Source organism: Triturus cristatus, chromosome 8 (assembly GCF_964204655.1).
Source record: "Triturus cristatus chromosome 8, aTriCri1.1, whole genome shotgun sequence".
In the NCBI taxonomy this organism is placed as follows: Eukaryota; Metazoa; Chordata; class Amphibia; order Caudata; family Salamandridae; genus Triturus; species Triturus cristatus.
Window position 1 is genome coordinate 1,113,303,415 of NC_140591.1, and position 22,110 is coordinate 1,113,325,524.

Consider the following 22,110-nt stretch of genomic DNA (forward strand, 5'->3'; position numbering starts at 1 on the left):
GCAAACAAGATACGGCTCGTTGGGTTTCAGGACTATGATAAAAATCTCACAGGCAGTTAGTAGTATCTGTGCCGCACTCGTGCTTTTCATATCAAACGATTTCTATATGCAAAATTAAGATGGATACGTTTAGAGTGTCGAGAGTGAGAGGTCATGAATCAATAAGTTTGGATAGGTCTGGTTCTCCAGTATTTTTTCTGATAAATATGGGACTAAACAGCTAACTTGACGCCACTTTTTGTTCTTTTTTAGATGTGAACAATCTTGATCGGCTTGAAAAACACGATTGGTCTCATTATGGGCTCTTTGAAGATGGTCTGGTTGACATTACTTTTTGGTTCTACCTATGTTCGGACTCAAAACAAAGCATGTAGGTACATAAGATAAACAATTTACAATTCCATGAAAAATGTCTTGAACAAAATTAAAGAATTTTGGAAATGTCACAAATGGTTTATTAGGTCTAAACTTCATTATCTATATCAGATATATATTCCAAAGTTTTTATTTGATTAGTTGCACAGCATTATGGGTTGGTTATTGGTATCAGTAATATATCTTATAGAAGATTCTCTTGGAATCCACTTTAAATTATGCTGACAATATTCATGTATCTAAATACATTTGTTTTGGGCTAGCTCAGTCAACTAAGACTTGATGTGTTGGATTTTTCACAACCCACCTGATAAAATTAGTTTTTTGATTAAGCACACATAGATATCACATGATATGAAGAATAAAGAAGGATAAGCCAAGATTGTCCTATTGAATAATGGCCAATTAGGATCATGGATAACTCCCTCTCATCCTGGGATCTGCACAGCTCTGCAGTTGACACAAAAGATGCGACGGATGGCAATTGACCATATTGCCGGCCTTTTGCATTTCCCTATCCCTCTCTGTTCTCAATAGATCCAAGGAGGCATGCAAAGCCAGTTCGACCTCAGACAGTTATCCGTTTATCCATCGCTTATATCTTTGATCTCTGGACATCCTACAAGGCGGGGAAAGTCTGGGAAAAACACTTACTGAGTGATGTCTTAACAAATACCTTTATTTTTCCCCAATAAAAACGTACCAGGGGGGCGTGGCTAGCAGCCGTGGAAGATGGCCGCAGGCTGAGTGTGCTGCGCTAGCCTACAGTGATTTTACCCCACACATCCGGCATTATCCTGGCTCAGAGGGTCTACTCCGAGTGCTGAGCGATTGGGGAGGCGGCAGAGCCCAAACAGCAGCGCAAACCGGGAGGCGATTGCCCGCGGTGGAGCGGCGACACGCTGGTAGGAACGACACGAGTTCTGGCAAGATGGCAGCCCCCCGGAGGTAGTAGGAGGGACCGTGGCCGCAAACCCAGCATCGTGTGTACGGCGAAGACACAGACTGCTCCATACCGGGGGCAGGGCGACAGCTCTCCCTGGCAAAGACAACAGCCCTAGCGGAGGGAGTGCGGCGGATCGAGCATTATCCGGGTGGCCGCCCCAGGTCAGTGCGTTTGCGGGCGTGTGTTACCATAGATCTTGGGCCACCAACAGGAGAGAGGGCTGCTCAGCGGGAGAAGCGAGGGCCCATCCAGAGGGTCTGCATCGGCCCGAGAATCAGAGCTGCATCGGAGGCGCGACTAGCGTTCCCTGTTCCCCCTCCCCCCGCTGACTGGTGATCGGAGCGCTGCCCCTTGGGATGTGAGATCTCGCTGCAGCTGCAAGGACATTGGCCAGGTGGAACAGGGAGTGGAACGTAGGGATAGAGACTGTTCATCGTCGGTGGAGGACCCCTGCTCAGCGCAGAAACACCAGGGAAGCACCCCAGGAGACCGGTCGGAAGTTGGCTTGATTGCCGCCTACATTTGAGGAGAGCCCCCCCGCACTGATTGGTGAGTGGACCGCGGCCCTGGGGGCTGTGAGACTCTGGTCCTCAGGGGAGGATTGGGGCTGCCAAGACATCGGCTGGAATGCGGGACGAGTGGGGCAAGGAGATAACGACGGGCCGCCAGCAGTGGTTTTTCCCAGCCTAGCACAGCGGCATCGGTGGGGCCCCCAGGAAACCGGGCCGTGACTGGACTGACCACAGCCCACATCAGCGGGAGGGCCTGGGCGTGACCCCCCCTTATTAAACGGCACCAACAATAGCGGACCTGACCGTACCTGGAAAGCAGCCCCATTCCCCCACAGACAGCATTATGGGTCGCAATAAGGGGATGGGCTAATCACATTGACAAATATACGGTGCCCATGGGGTGCGACGAAGGACAGTCGCAAGGAACACACATGAAGAAGGGGGTGAGCAGGGTCCAGACCCGACCCTTGAGGACATTATGAGGGCGATCTGTGAATTGAAAGGAACGTTGGAACCGAATTTAGACTCAGTTACCGAAGAGGTAAACCTCCTGTGAGCTGACTTCCACAAGATGTCTGACAAGGTAGCCACGGCAGAAGCAGACATTGGGGGTGTCCATCAAAAACAAAGCGCATAGAGGAGCCGGTGATGAAGATCAGGAAGGTAGGGCCCGGTGCAACAACATTTGGGTGGTGGGGGTGCCGGTAGGAATGGAGGGGCCCACTCTGGAACTTTCTAGAGGACTTAATTCTAAATCAGCTGAAGCCGAAACATCTCTCACAGTTTGTTTCCATAGAACGGGCCCATAGAGTGCTGGGGGGTAGGCCCAGACCGGGCCACCCCCGTGCACCATCATCGCCCGTATCCTGAACTTCAGGGATCGGGACGCCATCCTGTAGGCGGCACGGATGCACGGCGACCTTAGGCATGAGAATGCCACGATCAGGTTTTTTCCAGACTTCACGCTGCATGTACAACACCAGCGATGCTCCTTCAATGGGGTGAAATGAGCCCTTAGGGAACAGGGCGTGAAGTATATGATGCTCTTTCCGGCACAGCTCAAAATCCTGGACAACGGAAAGGTGTATTTCTTCGACAAGCCGGAGGAGGCGAGCGACCGGCTGGAGGGCTGGTGCACCGTGAGCCGCAAAGGAGGCAACAGGCGATTGGCAATGGACCGGAATGGAGAAGAGGAGGACACAGAGGCCGGGAGCTCTCCCAGCAAATAGCTATGCCGACAACGGACAGATGAGTATTCGCTGAGACACCCTTTGATGGGCTGAGACTGATAAGTGGCTCTGTGCAGGGGAGGGGTGATGCTGCTACTGAGGGCGTGAACCTAACGTTGATACCCGAATAATGGGGCCTGAACCTTGGACTCGCGATGTTGGGACACAAACACAGCATGTACTTGCTATTTGACTTATTTAGTGGGATAGCTGCGCCGCGGGGAGACGTGGTTATTTGTAAGCCTAGCGAGGAGTAGGTGTGGGGCTGAAAATTCCAGTCAGCAGACAGATCTCTCTTCACGCTGGAGGCTAGACTACGACCCACTACAAATGGGTATTGGGGGTTTTCTTGGGCGACAGGCACTCTGAAAGTTTGGGTCGTGGGAGGTTGGGGACCCAACGAGCAGGGATGCAGGATGGGGGGTGTTGGGACTGTTGCATGGTTTTGTTTGCAGGGGGAGAGTTACACTCGAGACCTATATAGCTAACAGAGCATGAGGGTTGCCACGGGGAAAGGTGTTGGGGAGTGTGGGGGCCCTACTGCCAACAGTTTGCTACAATGCCAATGGGTGACCCGGCCATGGTAAAGTATTGGTCCTGGAATGTGAACGGGTTGGGCAATAAAATTAAGTGCACACTAGTGATGCAATATTTGAAGAGGCATTCCCCAGACGTTGTTCTCATTCAGGAATCACATTTAAGGGGAAGTCATTGCAAAGCCCTAGATCGATTTGGCAATAAAATGGTAGTGCACTCTGGGTTTACGTCTGGAGCCAGAAGGTGTGCATTCTCATACGCAAGGCACTGCCCCCGATGATCACTGGCATGTGGACAGATGCTGCTGGGTATTTAGCCACGGCGGCAGGAAAATGGAAGGGGCGCCTGCTCGTTTTCAGCTCATGTTATATACCGCCTGGGCTTCACTCGGTGGTCCTTCCACAGCTCAGTTCACTAATAGCAGACCTGCCGTCAGACACCTCACTTATTGAAGGTGGCATGAATGCAGTAATGCACCCGGCACTGGATAGGTCTGGCCTTCAGACTGGCACACAGGGGGTACGCGGGCTTGTGGACTTCACAAGGGCGCTGGGTCTGGTAGACCTGTGGTGGGCACACAATCCTTCACTAAGACACTACACCTTCTATTCGGCCAGGCACGGGTCCTTCTCTAGACTTGACCATCTGTTCACTCACGCCGACAGAGTGGGGGAATTCTCCAACGCACATCACATGGCAAAGGGGATCTCTGACCATGCACCGGTGTGTGCCACACTTCAAGGCCCACTCATTGATAGGGCAGCATTCCCGCAGTTAGATCCATGGCATCCGGGAGGGCTCCGAGCAGTATTTTATAGAAAATAGGGGGACAGTACAATCGCAAATCACGCTCTGGAAAGCTTACAAGGCGGTGTTGAGGGGGCAGGAACAGGTGCTAATTGGGGCACAGAAAAATGAAGAGACCCTGCAGTGTAGACAACTCGAGCAAGAGATCAGCCAGCTGAAGGGTGAGGCTGAGCTGGCGTCTTGTGCAGAAGCGCAACACCGGTTGGCGCTGAAACAGCAGGACCTGCGGACCCTGGCGGAGGGCGAGGCGCGAGCATATGCGCTGGCCACCCAGCATCACCTATATAATTTTGGGGATAAGGCCCTGAAACTCTTGGCATGGCTAGAGCGGCGAGACAAGGATAGGTCATGGGTGGTGGGGATCCGAGACTCAGAGGGTGTGCTTTGGTCCACCAGTACAGACATTGCAGAGGCTTTTGCAACACACTTCGAGCACGTATACGGCCCGGTGACCACAAGGTCGGTGGTTGACTGTGAGGAATTTCTTAGGGATTTTAGCTTGCCAACGGTGCACCCTGAAGCGTATGATGACCCGGAGGCGGACCTTATGGTAGAAGAGTTGGGTAAAGCCTGGAGCGTACTTAATTCGGGGAAGGTGGCCGGACCCAGTGGGCTCCCGGTTGAAATCTACAAGAACCAGGCAACGATAATATTGCCCCCACTCCTAGATATGCTGCAGGAGGCGCAGGAGGTGGGTCATCTCCTGGTAGATCAAATGGCAGCCACGATCGTTGTGATTCACAAAGAGGGTAAGCCGACAGATCAGTGCAGTTACTATAGGCCTATTTCCCTTTTCAACGTGGAGGACAAGGCCCTGGCGAAGGTGCTGGCTGACAGGGTGCTGTCGGTCATTAAGGACCTGGTGCATGTTGTCCAGTCAGGGTTTATGCCTGGTAGAAGCACAAGGCACAACCTGCGAAGGCTTTATGGGGTGCTGCACATGACCGAGGGTGTTGCATCCCAGCAAACGGCATTGATGTCACTGGATGCCTCAATAGCTTTCGATAGTATCAAATGACCATACCTATTTATGGTCCTTCAGAGGCTGGGCTTTGGCCCTTCCTTTTGCAGATGGGTCAGACTCCTGTACGAGAGTCCTACGGCCAGGGTGAGGGTGAATGGTGCCCTGTCTAGATCCATTCAGCTCCGGAGGGGCACGCGGCAGGGATGTCTTCTCTCCCCGCTCCTGTTTGCTTTGGCGCTAGAGCCCCTGGCTCACTGGGTCAGGAGAGATCCTGAGATTTGGGGATTGCGGGCACCGTAGGATTGGGAGGAACGTATCTCTCTATACGCCGACGATATTGTACTATATCTGGCACGGCCGTATTACTCCATAGCGCGGGTCCTTCACATTTTTGAGTTGTTCGGTAGTTATTTGGGGTATAATATTAATTGGTCAAAGTCGGTGATCTTCCCTCTCTCTGGACCCCGCCCCCCCTAGGGTTCCACGGGGATACGCGGCCCCGGTGGTGATGGGTGGTTTTAAATACCTGGGAATACACATCACCAGGGATCAGAAGGACTTCCTGGTGAAAAACCTGGGGCCTCAAATGAGTCGTCTTACCGCAGATGTTAGCCATTGGTGCTTGCTCCCACTATCGCTTATGCTGATGCTACCGCAGCTTCTCTATATATTGCAGAACACTCCCTTTCAGATACCACAGATGATATTTAAGTGTATAGCGCAGGAGGTACAGTCGCTGCTGTGGGCAGGAGGGTCGCCAAGAATTGCCCTACATAAGCTACATAGGGGTGTCTTTGATGGAGGGATCACAGTTCCGGATGTCAGGCTGTACTATTGGGCCTCCTAACTGCAGGTGATTAATAACTGGGTCTATGTTGGGATGGAAGAGCCGGCCTATCGCGTGGATAGGGCATCGATGGCGCAGGGCAATTGCGAATCCCTCTTGTTCTCCCGACGAACGGGCCCGGACTTGCCGGAGCATACTAAGGTGGTAGTGCAATGCTGGAAAGATGCTAATAAATTCCTAGGCTGGACTGGAAAACTGACGGGCAGAACCCTGTTATGGGTGGGCGATCCTCTTAGGGAAGTGGCGGCGCTGTCGGGATTCAGGGGCTGGCGCCTGATTGGCGTTGAATATCTGTGCGATGTATGGAAGGGGGAATCCCCTCGCACGTTTGCATATCTGCAAAAAGAATACCCTATGCATGACTCGCAGCAATACATGCATCTGCAGCTCCTGCATGCTCTGCGCACACACATTCAACAAGGGGTGTCCATCCCAGACTATTTCACGCTTGAAGACTGCTACTACTGGATCCTATGCAGGGGAAACCTACATGATATACCGCAAGTTGATTAACAACCTCCCGGATCCCCTGGTCTCTCTTAGAGCGGCCTGGGCTAACGACCTATAAGTCCTGGATGATGAGGACTGGCTAGAGGCGCTCCAGAGCCCCAGGGAAGTGGCAATGCATGTCAGATTCAGATTGGTGCAGCTCAGGATCCTACATCGTGTCTACTATCCCCGCACTCACTTATTCACTTGGGGTCGTGCCCTGTTGGCGCAGTGTGTTCTGGGGTGCGGGGAGGAAGGTACCTTCATACATATATTATAGGAATACCCCGAGGTCTCCATATACTGGTGGAAGGTTACGGAAGTCATGTCGGAAGTGGTGGGGGTGCCCGTCCCATTAGACCCAAAATGGCTTCTTCTGATGATTAGAGGTGAGACAGACTGGACTAGGTATGTGGGCATATGGCTGGCATTGTCATCAGGGGTGGCGAAGCGCAACATTGCCAGAAACTGGGGGGCCCCGGCACCTCCTGCGCTTGAGGACTGGAAACGCGACCTCAATTGGTGTCAGAGGGCGGAGGAAACAGTGAGTCCGGGGTGTTAGGAAATGGGAAAGGGTGTGGATGCCGTGGAGGAGATACAGAGGGCTGTGGGAGCTAGAATTGTAGTAAGAAGCATAATATCGAGGGGGGCCTACTCAACCCTAGAATGTGTTAATTACGATCTCATGTATATGGCAACTACTGTCCTCATGCTATTGTTGCTGTATGATGTGTTCTCTTGAGATTTTGTTTTTTTTTTTTTAAACTTTTTTTATTGAGTTTTGAAAAACAGAACAATGCAAGAATATCGGCTGTACAGATCTGTAGGCACAAGTGCGGAGATACATCATTACACTCTTCCCTCATATATAAGCAGCAGTTCGATTGTATGACAGCAGACCATAGATAGACCCCCCATCCAGAGCCCACCCCTCTCCTCCGCCCGTGCCCATCGAAGGGAAATGATTCAGTCAGGACTCCCCAACCATCTGCAGTGGGCACCCCCATGGTCGGCACATCTCCACCTATGCAGCCCGCGCAGCGTGCACTCATTCCCCCCAATTCCCCACAGGGAGGACCATCAGAGCTACCCCACCCCTGTGGGTACTATTCCAGAGCTGGCACGCGGTGGGGAAGCGCTCGGGAGGTTAGCGATATAGGTCTTGTAGGGGCCCCAGATATCCTTGGGACGCGCAACTGCAGGGAGGAGACTAGCATATATCTCGCTGTTTGTGCTGCAATAAGCCATTGACGTGAGCCACGTCTCGGCAGTGGGGGCCGACCTACCGCCCCAATGCTTTGCCACCTCCCTCTTGGCGAGCAGCAGGCCCAGGGAGGCAAGCCTGCGGACGCCCTTGGGGAAGTTCACTGTATAGCCCAGTAATGCAACCCCAGGAGTGGGAACCAGCGTGAGTTCCAACATAGCGCCAAGGATCTCGTGGACCCGCGTCCAGTATGGTTGCAGTCTGGGGCACGTCCAGGACAGGTGTGCAAAGTCAGCGTGTGGTGCAGCGCATTTCCAACATGTGTGCGGGCGCGCCGGGTCAATGGCGTGGAGCCTAGCTGGGGTCATGTAGCAGCGGCGAAGAAATTTATAATGGAGGAGCTTATGCCGACTATTTAGCGAGATCGCATTAGTGACTCTGCAGCAAGCGGTCCATTGTTCATCTGTGATCGGCCTACCCAAGTCCGCCTCCCAGGCCGCTCTCAACCGGCCATCCTCACATGGAATCAGCGCCGCGCATGCCCTGTACAGCTTAGATACCATATGGGCACCCGAGTCGTCGTCAATGAGGAGAGTCAGAGGCTCGAAGGATGTTGGCTCGAGAGGGAATCCCGCAATGTCTGAACGAGCCGCACAGTAAAGCCGGCGCAGGACAAATTTGTCCATGAACGTGGCCTCACTGAAGCGCTCCTCCTCCGAGACCGAAAATATGTGGCCCCCCGGGTAGAGGTCCCCGGTCGTAGCAAGGTGAAACTTGGTCAGTGTACGCTGAACCAGCGCCTCCCCCGTGCCAGACAGCAATCCGGGATTAGGAAGTGGAAGAGAAGAGGAGTAAAGGAGGGGCTGGGCTAGATAACGAGTAAGACGGTGCCACGCCCAACTTGTGGTGGACACCGTTTGGATATCAACTGGGTCTCTGGGGACCCCCTTCGGCAACACCGCCGCTAAACGGCCCGGGAGAACGAAATCCGCCTCGGGACGCAGGAACGGAATGCGAGCGTCAGGGTGGTACCTGGCATAGGCATGTGCACATTGCGCCACCAGATAATACAAATACAGATCCGGTACCCCGAGGCCGCCCCTATCAGGAGGGAGCATGAGGGTCTTCCAACCAATCCGGGGGTGCTTCCCGCCCCATACCAGCCTGATCAGCTGGGATCGCAACGCGGTGAAAAAGGCACGGGTGATGGGGACGGGGATATTATTGAAGAGGTATAAAAATCTAGGGAGAACTATCATTTTTATGATTGCAATTCTGGCCGACATAGACAGCGGGAGTCTCAACCATCCCTCCACCTGTGTCTCCAGCCTGTCCAAAGCGCGGCCATAGTTGAGACGAATAAGTTCGTCCGTGTTGAGATGGATCTGCACACCCAGGTACCTAACCGAGTCAGAGCACCACTCCAGCGGGTACTCGCACTGCCATGGGGAGGTGCCGCTGGTCAAGGGGAAGATGACGGACTCATGCCAGTTGATGCCCAGCCCGGAGTGTGCGCCAAAGCGGAGGATCTCCCGTATCAGGGGGGCAAGGTTGACCTGCGGTTCTCTTACATACAGTATGGTGTCGTCTGCGTAGAGGGACGCTAGCAGTGGGCCCGTCCGGAACTGGAGACCCCTGTGGAGGTGGCGCTCCTGAAAATGTCGGATCAAGGGGTCCATGGCCAAAATGAACAGTAGTGGTGAGAGCGGGCAGCCCTGCCGCGTACCACGCGTTAAAGAGAAGGGACAGGACAGCGTGCCATTGATACGCAATCGGGCCGTGGGGCGGCTATACAAAAGCCTCGTAGTGGCAAGGAAGGTCTCCGGCATGCCCATACGTTGCATGACGGCGAGAAAAAAGGGCCATTCTAGAGTGTCGAAGGCCTTTTCGGTATCCAGGAGGACCGCCGCCGCCGGCGTGGCAGGGTTAATTCTATGGAGGACCGTAAAAAGCGTTCGCAGATTTAAAGACGTAGAGCGACGCGGGACAAAGCCCGATTGGACGGGCGAAATGATAAATTCCATCAATTGCGAGAGCCTGTTGGCCACAATCTTTGCCAGGATCTTGTAGTCGAAGTTTAAAAGGGAGAGGGGGCGATAGGAACTACACAACGTCGGGTCCTTGTTTGGTTTAGGAAGGAGAACTATCACCGCTTCGCTGAGGGTGGCCGGTAGGGAGCCGCGCTCCAGGGCCTCCGCATATACCTCTATCAGTTGTGGCGCCAGCTGATCAGTGAACGCCTTATAAAAATCCCCAGAGAAGCCATCTAGGCCGGGGGCCGTGGACCCGCGAAGCACCTTAATCGCCCCGCGCACCTCCGCCACAGTAATAGGCTCAGCCATGAACTCCTGCATACCCTTATCGAGAAACACAAGTGCGATTTCGGACAAGTAGGCCGCACGAGAGGCTGGGGATTCCCCCAACTTGGTCTTGTATAGGTCGGAGAAGTAGGACAGGAATTCGTCTCTGATCGCCGTGGGAGTTGTGCGGAGCGAGCCATCCACGCCCCTCACCTCAACTATCAAGGACCTACCGTACGGAGGCCTCAAAGCCTGAGCCAGTGTGCGTCCCGGTCTATCTCCCTCGCCATATCTACGCGCCGTCTGGTACTTCCCAAGGTACAGAATCTCTCTGTCTGCAGCCTCCCTGAAGTCAGTCAGGAGGCGAAGACGCCTCGCGGACACGTCCCCGTCCAGCCCGCGCTGCGCCTCAGCGTCAATCAACTCAAGCTGTGCCTCCAGCTGCTTAATGGTTGCGCGTAGTGCCTTAAGGACCCCAGAGTGCTTGGCTATGCAAACCCCCCTGATGTAGGCCTTAAACCCCTCCCAGAGCGCAGCCTGTGAGTCTACAGACCCTGTGTTAATCGTGAAGTAGTCTTCTATTGCTTCGGAAATCTCGTGGACAAATAAGTCATCCAGCAGAGCTCTCCCAGGGAATCGCCACTGCCGCTCAAAACCCTCGGGGCGTGGGACATCCAAGCGGAGCAAGACCGGGGAATGGTCAGAGTACGTCCTAGGGAGAGTAAGGAGCCCACCAAACCATGGGGACAGGCCCGGGGACAGCAGCCAATAGTCAAGTCTGGTCCAAGTGTTGTGTTGCCCCGAGAAATGTGTATAGTCAGTGGTGTTTGGGTTGCGCCTGCGCCAAATGTCCACTAGGGAGAACTGTTGACAGAGGTCCGCAAGAGCGCGCCGCGCCCTGGGCTTGGAAGGAGCAGCCCCAGATGTACTATCCAAAGCTGCATCGAGCAATAAGTTAAAGTCGCCGCCAAGAAGGAGGCCCGCAGGCTCAAGCGTCGCAAGCTGGGCAGACAGTGCGTGGAAAAATTCCGGGGAATCAGTGTTGGGGGCATACACACATACCAGGATGATCGCATGACCCATCAACACCCCCCGTACTATGCAGAAGCGACCCTCAGGATCCCCCCGGAACAGTTGGCAGTGAAACGGGACTCTCTTGTGAATCAGCACCGCGGTGCCTCGGGCGTAATTGCTAAAGTTGGAGAAGTATCTGTGGGCGCCCCAGGAAGCTGCAAAGCGAGCGGGAACAGAGGTGTGTAAATGCGTTTCCTGCAGGAAGGCAATGTCGACCCTGTGCCGATTCAAATAGTGTAGCACCTGCTTACATTTCCGTTGATTGTTCAGGCCTCTGACGTTCCATGACATGAGTGAAAGACCCTGGGGGGCTTCATGTAAGCCTATGTGTACTGTTGCCGCCATATCCCTAACAATGAGAGCAGGAAAGCAGAAGTGTCTCCGTGTATTCGCAAAGTTACAATCTGATCAGCCATGTCAAGAGTGTCCAAACTACCCATCCCATCCCCCCACCCCCCACCCAGCCACATCACGCAAACGTGAGGCAATCCCCAACCTGTGGAAGAAAAGCGAAGTTTCAAATAGCAAAACCATTGATAAACAAGTAAACAAAAAATAGGCATGGTAGGTCAAAAAATGCTCCCGGCGGTGTCAACCAAAGGGGAATGGCAACGACCCGCCGCCGACCCAGCGCCACAGAAAAAACAAAGGCATAGCAAAGTGTCTCAAACGTTCCCATTGCAAACAGGCAGAAAAAGAAGTCCAAGCTGCGTCGCGGGCACCGACTCAGCCAGGCCCAGAGCCGGAGAACAGGTCTTGGCTAAGTGCAGCACCACTGTGCGGTGGAGTGTGTCCATCCTCATCGCCCCCCGAAGGGCCCCTGCGTGGTTTATATGTTCGGCAGAACTCCTGCACCGCAGTAGGATTGTCAAAGATTCGCGGTCGGCCATCGATGTCAACCCTCAACCGGGCCGGATACAGCATACCGTACTTGAGGCCCAGATTGCGGAGCGCAGCTTTCGCCCCAACATATTTGCGCCTAGCCTCCTGTACCATGGCGGTGAAATCAGGGTAGAACGAGAGTCTCGAGCCCTGCCAGGTGATCTCGCCCTTCTCCCTGGCCAGCCTCAGGGCCGTGTCTCGGTCTCGGAAGTTCATGATCCGGGCGATCAGAGGGCGGGGAGGGAGCCCCGGGTTAGGTCGCGGCCCAAGGGAGCGGTGCGCCCTCTCAACCACAAAGCCAGGTGTGAAGGAGTCTCTCCCAAAAATGTCCGATAACAGTTGCTCAACAAAAACATCCAGCCTGCCGGTAGCCGTGGATTCAGGAAGCCCAGTGATTCGGACGTTATTGCGCCTACTGCGCGATTCCAAGTCCTCGTTCTTGATGGCCACGTCCTTTAGTATGCGCTCCAGCCGGTCTAGGCGTTTAGTGTCCTGCGCTGCGCCGTCTTCCACCGCAGATATCCGGGTCTCGGCCTCCCCCAAACGCTTATCGTGGGCCTGAACCTTCGCCCCCATCGTTTCTAGCGTTTTGTTCAGGGCATCAAAGCGCCCATCGAGGGCCCTGAATCCAGCACGCATCTCTTGAAGCCATTCAGGGGGTGGAGCGGTAGCCGCCGGGCCAGAGGACTGGCCTCCAGCAGGGTCCGACATGTCTGGGCGTTGGTCCGCAGGCTGATCGTGGAGCCTCTCAAAGGGCAAGGTCTTTTGCTTAGGGTCCTTTCGCCCCATGCCCCCACCAGGAACGACTGCCAGATGTGGGCAGGGTGCCAACAGGCGGTGCCAGGGTACTGGGACGAGGACTCGGAAGGAGAAACGGCTCCGCAACCTCTTCGGCCCGCAGCGCGGGCGACGTAGCGGTCCCCCGCCAGCACCGGCCACGCGTCCAACCGGGCCCGGGCACCAGCACAGGCCGCACCGCCACCAGGTGTCCTCTCCGCGCCAAAGACCAGGGGGCGCCTCTCAGGGGGTCCGAGACACGGACCAATCCGGGCGGCAGTAGAGTCGGCTAGGCGACTCAGGACCGGGGAGGGGGCACACGGACGGCGCAGGCCAAGAACCCCAGGGGCAGCCGAGCGAGGTCCCAGGGAAGGGGGGCAGAGGCGGCCCGGGCGCCGAGGTCCGCGCAGATCCCCTCCAACCCACCCTCACCACCAGTCAGCCGTGTCGACGCTCCCCCAGGCCCCCCAGACCGCTACCGCGCGGGGAACCCGAGCGGGGCCGGCAATGGAGGAGGCGGCCGCGGCGCCGAGCAACGGCCCAACGCCCGACCCGCCTCAGGCCAACGGCGGCGAAGGGGGTGAAGCTGGACCACACCAGACCCCGCCCCAGTGCTCAGACCCCCCCCCAGTTACCCCCCGGCCACCCGCATCACCGTCGGCCGCCACCGCCGCACTAACCTCTCCGGCCACCGAGCCAGGCCGCCATCTTGTGCATCGGGTCCGCTAGGCCCCGGCGCTCTTTGGTCGTTCCGGGCGCTGTCGGGGCCGGATCACCCCTCCGGGCTGTTGCGGGAGAGCAGGGGAGTCAGCGCCGGGTCCGGGCAGCCCTCGCCCGCATCAGGATGTCGGGAAAAACAGGTTTGGCGCCGAGTCGACCACGGAGCTTCAACACCGCGCGGCCATCTCAGCCCGCGGCTTGGCCACGCCCTTCTCTTGAGATTTTGTTAATAAAAAGGTTTAAAAAAATAAATGTAAAAAAATAAAATAACGTACCAGTAGTGGAAAAACACATTTTGAATCCAGTATTCATACTCAGGATATTATAAATGATTAGGGCTCCCGGTTTTATGGAATTCATTCTTTTTTTTTTACAATTCTGTCTGTATTTATCCTTTTTTGTTTTGATCAATTTATCCATCTTTAGCCATATTTATGTTGTGCTTAATGTAAAAAAATAAAGGTGCAATGGATATATTTCCACATTTATTTGACCAATAAATGTTTACTCATCTTTAAATATCAAATTAGTTTTAGCCATTTACATTACAATGCAGTCACCTGAAATAATTTGCATTGTAGAACAGCTTAAACAGTTTTAGTTCTGCAATTAATTTTATTTATTAACTCCCCTACCTATCAGTCTGTACAGCTATTAACGTAGCATACATGCTGCCTTGTAAATAAGACAAAGCCCATATCCCCACAGGAACGTCACTAAAAGTGGGACTAGTAACTATGCTCCTACTGGCACGTTAAGTGGCTTCACGCTGCCTTGTAAATAAGGCGAAGCCCATATATGCACTACGGTGCAATGGTGTCTGCGTTGGCGTTAGGCAGCTAAATGTAGCGCTAGTGCAACCAACTCAGTGCAAACAGCGCAGAGGGAAAAGCAGGGCTACAAGACTTATGGATGGAACATACAACCCAACAGGATTATTCCTTCTGCTCCCTTTCCAATAAACTATTCACCAGATTATTATTTTTTTTTTCATGATACTGGCTAATGAGTGGGCCTTCCTTGTGGTTCGTAAATTGGACTACTAACAAAGGTCAATATCTGACCCCTCTCCATTGAAAATGGAGTTTGCAATCACTTCACATGCTCCAAAAATCCCACACTGGCTCCTGAACACAGGACGCCAGCGAGAAGAAGAATTGTGCACCCAACTATGAGATTTAACAGGGGATTTTATTGAAGTAAAACACCTTCGTGAGATACATGCAAGTGCCACCTAAAAGATGGAAGGCACGAGATAAAAGGAAGTGACAAGCAGTGTAAACTCAGCTAAATCTGCAGCTAGTGTGGCCCCCACGACCAATTCTGTAAATATGTGTCTGATAAACTAGCCCCACAATTGATAGAAATTTAAAATGAATTCCTGACAAAAGGAAAGTTAGCCCCGTTGTCCGGCAAACGAGGGGAGAGGATGTAGCCATGCGGCTAATAAAAGCGGTCAACCTCGATGCGGGGGAGCCGGGTTCGAGTCTCGGCAAGGACGTTCAACATCATGTGATGCTGTGCAAATCACTTAACTCCCTGTTCCAAACAAAAAGTGAGTGTGTCCATCTATAACGAAATTGGTGCTCATGTAAAGCGCTCTGATACCTGATTTCTTCGGGTCGAGTTCGCGCTATGTAAAACTCCAAACAAAACTGATGGCCACAGGGCTATTAAAAACACAAGAACGACACACTCCAGCGCCTTCTCTGATGAAGAAATATAGGAGTTGATGCCCATGTTACTCCTCAATTGCTGTGTGGAACTGAGTTATTCGTGGGAGGTGCCAAGAATCTTTGGGACTCTCGTCACAGCAAGAAAAAGGGAACAAACAGTGACTTGCAAGTTTTTGTTCTTCAATTTCAAATTACCAACAACGAGTCATGAAAGCAGCGGAACCAGATGTCGCCGTCTCACTTTAAGACACATGCCAAGAAGAACTGAGCCTAGTCTTCCACCTCAAGTCAGTGAGAATGATTTTTCAGCGAGAGGCAAAGTTCTGGGACCTGACAGGAATTTGAGAAAGTCCCAATGTATGTGTGAGGAGCAAAGTGCAATAACTCAGCCACTGCCTGCTGAAAGGTCTAGCCAGACTCATTGCATTCTGGGGCCAATCCCTTCCCACACAGACGTGTAAAGAAGGATTTATTTCACGACTGCCAAATGGATTATTTTGTGTTCTGCTTTTTCTTCTACAATGTCTCGCAGGAATGTAGTGTCTGCACCTGCACAAACGTATATGGTCCTGCAGTTCTTTGCAAGAATGGCTTCACCCTTGAAATGAGACATAAAATATAAGAGGCCTGTGCCAAACGTTCTTCTGATAGGCTTGGATAACTGTTGTACATTATGTATTTCAGGTATCATGTATGTGTTATTTAATTATTGTACCCCTTGGTATACTCCACCCTGGCTTTTGTTTCCCCCCCACGCTTCCCGTCCCTTGTGGTGCATCCCAACATTCCATTGTCTGTTGTCATGCGGGTTAGAGTGCTGGTCGTGCTGAAACGAACAGCTGTAGACAGACGGAGGCTATCACCTTATAAACACTTCAGTGCGATTACATTTTGAATTGTGGACTTATTTACAATAATAACACTCCTAAGTTGTTGCGTCATATCTTGTGGCGCACCCGAAAAGGAGCAGAGCCAGCACACTGCTACAGCATGGACTTGACATCACAGGGCCACGTGCCGTACGCACTGCGCAGGGTCACGCCTTAAACGTCCTACTTGTGCTCGAGGTGGGTGGGAGCGAGCCGTGTGCCTTTCTGCCTTCCTGCTGGGTCCATGATGTAACAGCAACTGAGAAACGGAAATGGGACGAACGCAGGCAGCTGGATGCACGGAAAAAATGCTGTTAAATGTTGTGTGCGTGGGGATGAGAGTGAGAGAGAGCGTGTGTGTGTTTGAGTGAGGTGTGAGTAAGAGGGGTAGAGAGAGCGAGAGAGAATGCGAATGAGGGTAACAAAGTTAGAGGGAGAGGACGAGCGATAGACAGGAGAGTGAGGGCCCATGTAAGTGAGCTTGTAAGTGGGCTAGTGAACGAGACAGTGTGAGAGCATGTGAGTGAGTGAGGCAGTATGTGAGAGTGAGTGAGACAATGAGTGAGAATATGTATGTGTGTCATCCCAGTCTGCTGCTGGCCGTGTCATATTGAAGGTAAGTAATTCTCTCTTATGGAGGCACCCTTGGCTGGCATATTGGATGTCATTATTGGCACAAGGAAGAGCATGTGTGGCAAAATGCAGGGCCGGGTACACTGGCGGCAATTCTTTGTATAAGGGCCATCCATGGGAAATTGGTGGGATATTTGAGGTGAACTTTGGCTTCAGGGAGGACAACCTTGTTATATTTAGGGGCATATGGTGCAGACCACAATTAGAAAATAAAGGTTGTGACATACTGGTAGTCATTTTTGATGTACGGGTCACCAATGGTATACGGATGGCATCAATGGCAAAATTCTAGCACCAGCACATTGTAAATAATTCTTGGAATAAGGGGGTACGTACCCATGAAAAATACTTCTTGGAATAAGGGGCACCCGTGACAAAATGCAACCTTGGCAACCTATTGATATATGTGGACATCCTAGCACATTTTGAAAAAAATGGGTCAAACTGAGCACTTCTAGAAGAAGTCAGGCTCGTCTGCAAGCTCACTCACTGGGCAAGTACTGTGCACCACCATTTTCAAGGATCATTGCTGCCACTTCTGTGAGTCATTAGTCCAGACTTCAGTCACCAGGGACACACATTGTCAGTTAAATTTGAAGTGGAATGCCTGCTCCTACCAATCCTTTAGCCAAGCCCATGGCATTTCCAAAATCAGTAGGACTGGTTCCATTCATTGATCCAGTTCCAATGGGACTGAGGCACTGGTCACGGTACCTTCCCAGGGGGAGAATGGAAGAGAATTACAACGAAGAGGCAGGGGCCTAGCTTCAATTGGTGCAGCTGATGTAGTGCCACTGGGGACCAGGGAATATTGCTGTATTTGACAGTACCAAAAGCGACCAGGGGCTTCATTGCCTTCCTTGCACTAGGGTCCATGTCACACTGGCTACACCAATACAAAGAAGAAATACGTAAGTTAAATGGAGGATCAAAGGGTAGATAAATGAACCCAAGACATCTCCATGGACCCGTGTTGCAATAGGGTCTGTGAGCAGGCTGAAAAACCAGGACATTCTGAGATGTTCATGTACTGTCAATCATTCCACAGCTATGGGAGATGAGCTATGGGCCATATATACAAAACCTTTTTTGAGGTTGCTAACTGTCTGATTCACAGAATCCGGCCATTTGCGACCGCAAAAAAAGGTTATTCAAATGTACAAAACACAAATCGTGACAAATTGTATTTAGCAATTAGTTTTTTTGGAAGGGGCATGTTTAGGGTGTCTCTTCCTAAACCGATTCTCGGTGGTATGTGTGAATGATTTGCAACCAAATTACCAGTGGGAAACATACATTTTTTACCAATACCTCAAGGGTGGTGGTAACCATTCGCAAATGGGAAGGAGTCCCTATGAGACCCCCTTCCTGTTTGTGAACGTTATTATAAATATGTTTTAACAGCAGGCTGTTGTCAAAGGGACAACTGCCTACTCTTAAAAAATGAAACTTAAACGTTTCATTTTATTTTATGAAATGCATCCCATTTTCCTTAAACCCCTTGAACGCGCATGGAATTCTCCTGCTGTGCGGGCGAATTAATGAGTGGGGGGGTTCGGACAGCCCCCGGCCGTCCTCTGCGCACGCCCACCGTGACGTCGCATGGAAAGGGTTAAGAAAAACAAGCTGCATTTAAAAAAATAAAATAAAAAAAGATTGATTTAATAAAAAGGAATCACAGACATAGTGGTCTGCTGACCCCAGCATGCCAACATACCTATGATGACAGCAGTTCCTAATGGGTAGCAAAATGCAACCTACCTCATTAAAATTCATGAGGTAGGTCGATTGCAGCCCCATCAAGAATCGCAAAATGAAACTCAATGGGTTTCATACATTAGGAGTTGCGATTTCCTATTTGCGAGCGGTGTGCAAAGAATCGCAATCCCTAAAATTTGTACACATATCCCTATGATGCATACATATTGCTAAAAAATTGTCAGATCTCCAATGGGTGGGTTTGGAAGTAAGTGGTATGAGCCATCTCTACATATACATTTCTAGCAATGTTAAGGTGTTATATAAGACCCTGGTGTGGGGGCGGGGGGGTGCTGAAACGGCAAAATGTAATTTTATCACGGACCTTGAAAATCCCAACTCCGGAGCTGGACCTGCCTTACAGGGCAAGAACAATTCAATGCTAACTACACTATTGAAAGGCAGAGTGAAATCCACTACACAGAGTAACAATTGAACAAGGATTGCATCTAACTTCTACCAATACTGAACCATAAGGATGTATTTCCTCCACATACATTAATCTTGATGCAGCATCCCCCCCAGAGGCAGACCTGTTGAGACAGAGCAAAAATTGTCTCACGACAAACTCGTTTGTTTACATTTTTATCCTGCACTTGCACTATTTGTACAACTGTTGCACCTTTATTGCTCAAGCCACATAGTCTGAATTACCAATCGCACTATGTTCGCAGTACAGCATTGTTAAAATAAACTAAAATTAAATTATCTTTCAGGTATCGAACAGCTGCCACAACCTACAAACCTCCAAATATCAGTATCAAAACCTGGACAGTACACCCTGACCTGGGACTGTGATTTTGGTCAAGAGCCTCGGAAAAAAGCCTGCTATCGAGTTGAAGTTAAAAAGACACCAGAGTCAACTTGGGCGGCAAAACTGGTAAATTGTTTACAAACGTCCATATACTTTATAGCTACCACTATAATAACAATAAAACAAAAGAGGCTTTCCTAAGTGTTATACCATTTTTTCTTGTGCATGTGAAAATGTGCTGTTTCTTCGGTACATTTTCCAGCCATTAAATATAACAAATAGTAGTAGGCATACAGATGTAAGTAAACCTCTTTTGTCCTCAAGTGAGGCTTGGGTCGCGTCTCAGGAGGTACTGGCTGTTTGAACCTCCTGTTGATGTATAGACACGAAGTAGTACACTTGTGTGAGATTTGTGTTTTCACATGAAAATTGAGTTTGATGCTAGGAGACTTCGATTGGGCCTCAATAAGTAACACAACCTGTTGCTGACTCCACCACTCATCTTTCCTGCTCCCAATCCCTTTTTCTTTTGACCTCCAAGAAGCACAGAATGGGCCGGGACAGTAGTCCAACCATCACCTGGGAAAGTCTGAGGTGTACTGTAGGATGTGGGGCTAGAAATAGAAACCAAAATGACCACGACAATCAGCATACCCCATCTGTTAGTGATACAGAGGCCCTCCAACAACTCCCTCATATCCTCCTCTTTAATGACTATCCTAGCCCCACAAGAAAGAAGCATCGCTCATGTCCTTTGGCCCCTAGCTGACATAATCCACATTAATAAACATGTCCCCAACATCCAAGAGAGCCGCATAAATGTCTGAGAAGAATTGTAATTGGTGTTTGAAGTGTATAAGCCAAATTGGGCAGATGTGAATCAATTCATAAGGTTGGTGGTGCCTAGTGAAGTAAGAGACCGATTGGTGGATAAAAGTGACTGCCACGATGCGGTCAGGTGAATCAATCAAACAGCCTTTGTAAACGCAACACTGTCACCCCTAGAAATATCTGGGTGCTGTGTCTCCATTGAAGAGCCAGATCTTGAGTCTCTTTCTGAAGTTGGATGAGGTTGCTATAGCAGCAGATAAGGGCATATTGTTGAATGCTGTGATAGAAGTGTGTCTGGACAAGAGCAACTGGACAAAGATCTCCAATTGTAAGCAAAAGAAGGAGAATCATCAGCGGATCACTTAGACAGGTTTCAGGCTGTATTCTACACAGGTAACAAAGAGATTGGCCTATAACTACTAGATTCTTAGGGATTGAGGTTATATTACTTCATAAGAGGCTTCCCTACTGACACCTGCTGGTTGGACAGGGCCAATCATTTCACAAAGGAGCTATGCAAGAGAGAAATGATTGCTGGTTCACGAGTCTTAGAGATATTTAGGAAAAAGTAATTTGGGCAGATATCCAAATTTGAATCTGATTCCTGTCCCAATTGCGTCCCTATGTTTAATCCTATCTCTACCAGTCTGTTGATACATCATTATAATTCAGTCAGAGATTCCCTAGGCAGAGTGACTTTGGTGCTGTTTAATGAATCTTCCTGAAGCGTTCGAAAAAATGTTTATCCACCTCAGTTCCTTCCTGCAAAGTTTCAGTGGGGCTGAGAAAAAGGGAAGGTCCCGAAGCACATTTTTCCCATGCAATTTCTTTAGAAAGTCATCTATTTAACCTGGTCATCCCCATTTTTTGACTGATGCTGATGGTTACTGACTCTGAAGTGTTCTGGGCTCTGCTAACCAGGCCCAAGGCTTGCTCTCTGTCCTCTAAAGGTATATTTTAATTGGTATAGTTCCGATTGGCAAAGACAAGCTACCGTTATGTCCCTAGTATAATGCCTTGCAGACTGATTTTGAAATAACACTATGACCAAATTCGACTTTGGAATTAATAGTACTTCCACAATCAAAAGTGACCTTTTAATTACGTGTAAGTCACCCCTAACGTCTGCCCCAGGTGCCCCAAGGGTAGTGTGTATTGTTGCAAAAAGCCCCCACTTTCTTGATCCCCAGCCAGATGTGAGCCCCTTCCTAATCAAATTGGGAGAGGGGCTGGAAGAGGAGTGTAGTCAGTTGTTTGCCACACCTCTGGGTTGGGTTAAACAGACACACATACTGCTGAACGTTTTTCTCCATTTTGATTTTTCAGAGAATACTACATTTTGAGTCAAGAATATGCCACACTTCACAGGAAGTGGTAATAGCAGGGGACGCAAGCCTCATTCCCATTTTTGGGGGGTGCCCACCCCCATCCTGCAAGAGCAGAATGGAGGATAAATAAGGCAGAGCTGCAGGAGTACATCAGATCACTGTCTGAAACATCAGAAGAAGAAGGACTGCCATGCCAGACCCTTGGCCTGCACTCTAAGAGACTGCACCTGCTACACTCATAAAGCACAACCAAGAAAAGACGGTGCCTGACTCAAAGCAAAAGAAGTGGGCTCCCTGATCAGCAAAAGGCACAAAACTGCTGGAAGTAATCTGCAAAAGTCAGAGAGGACTATCCCCGCTGACCAGTTGCAACTAGATTTTCCTGCACTGCATGGGTGTATTGTAGTAAATTGAGTCCCTGCCCCCAAGAGGAAATCCAGAGTCTCTGAACCCTTGGCCAGAGCTAGTTGACCCATAAATCTCTCCAAGGAACTCTCCACAAGGAGGATTTGTGGAAAAAGAAACATTTTGCAAAGTTTTGCTGAAAAGCTCCAGGAAGAGACCCGATCGACGTCGAGAGTCAAGTCGCCACAGTCAA

The 22,110-nt window shown here is 50.9% G+C and overlaps 1 protein-coding gene across 3 annotated transcripts in view; it reads left to right on the plus strand.

The window, feature by feature from the left end:
• LOC146805455 (granulocyte-macrophage colony-stimulating factor receptor subunit alpha-like) overlaps nucleotides 1-22,110 on the plus strand; it is a 409,263-nt gene that overhangs the window by 65,797 nt on the left and 321,356 nt on the right. For 2 of the 3 annotated variants that reach the window (XM_085622686.1, XM_085622685.1), the window contains exons 2-3: nucleotides 253-370; nucleotides 19,316-19,479. In XM_085622686.1, coding sequence (XP_085478812.1) covers nucleotides 298-370; nucleotides 19,316-19,479 — 237 coding nt within the window. In that variant the 5' untranslated portion in view covers nucleotides 253-297. The remainder of the gene's footprint in view (nucleotides 1-252; nucleotides 371-19,315; nucleotides 19,480-22,110) is intronic. The other variant, XM_085622687.1, reaches the window with a different exon arrangement.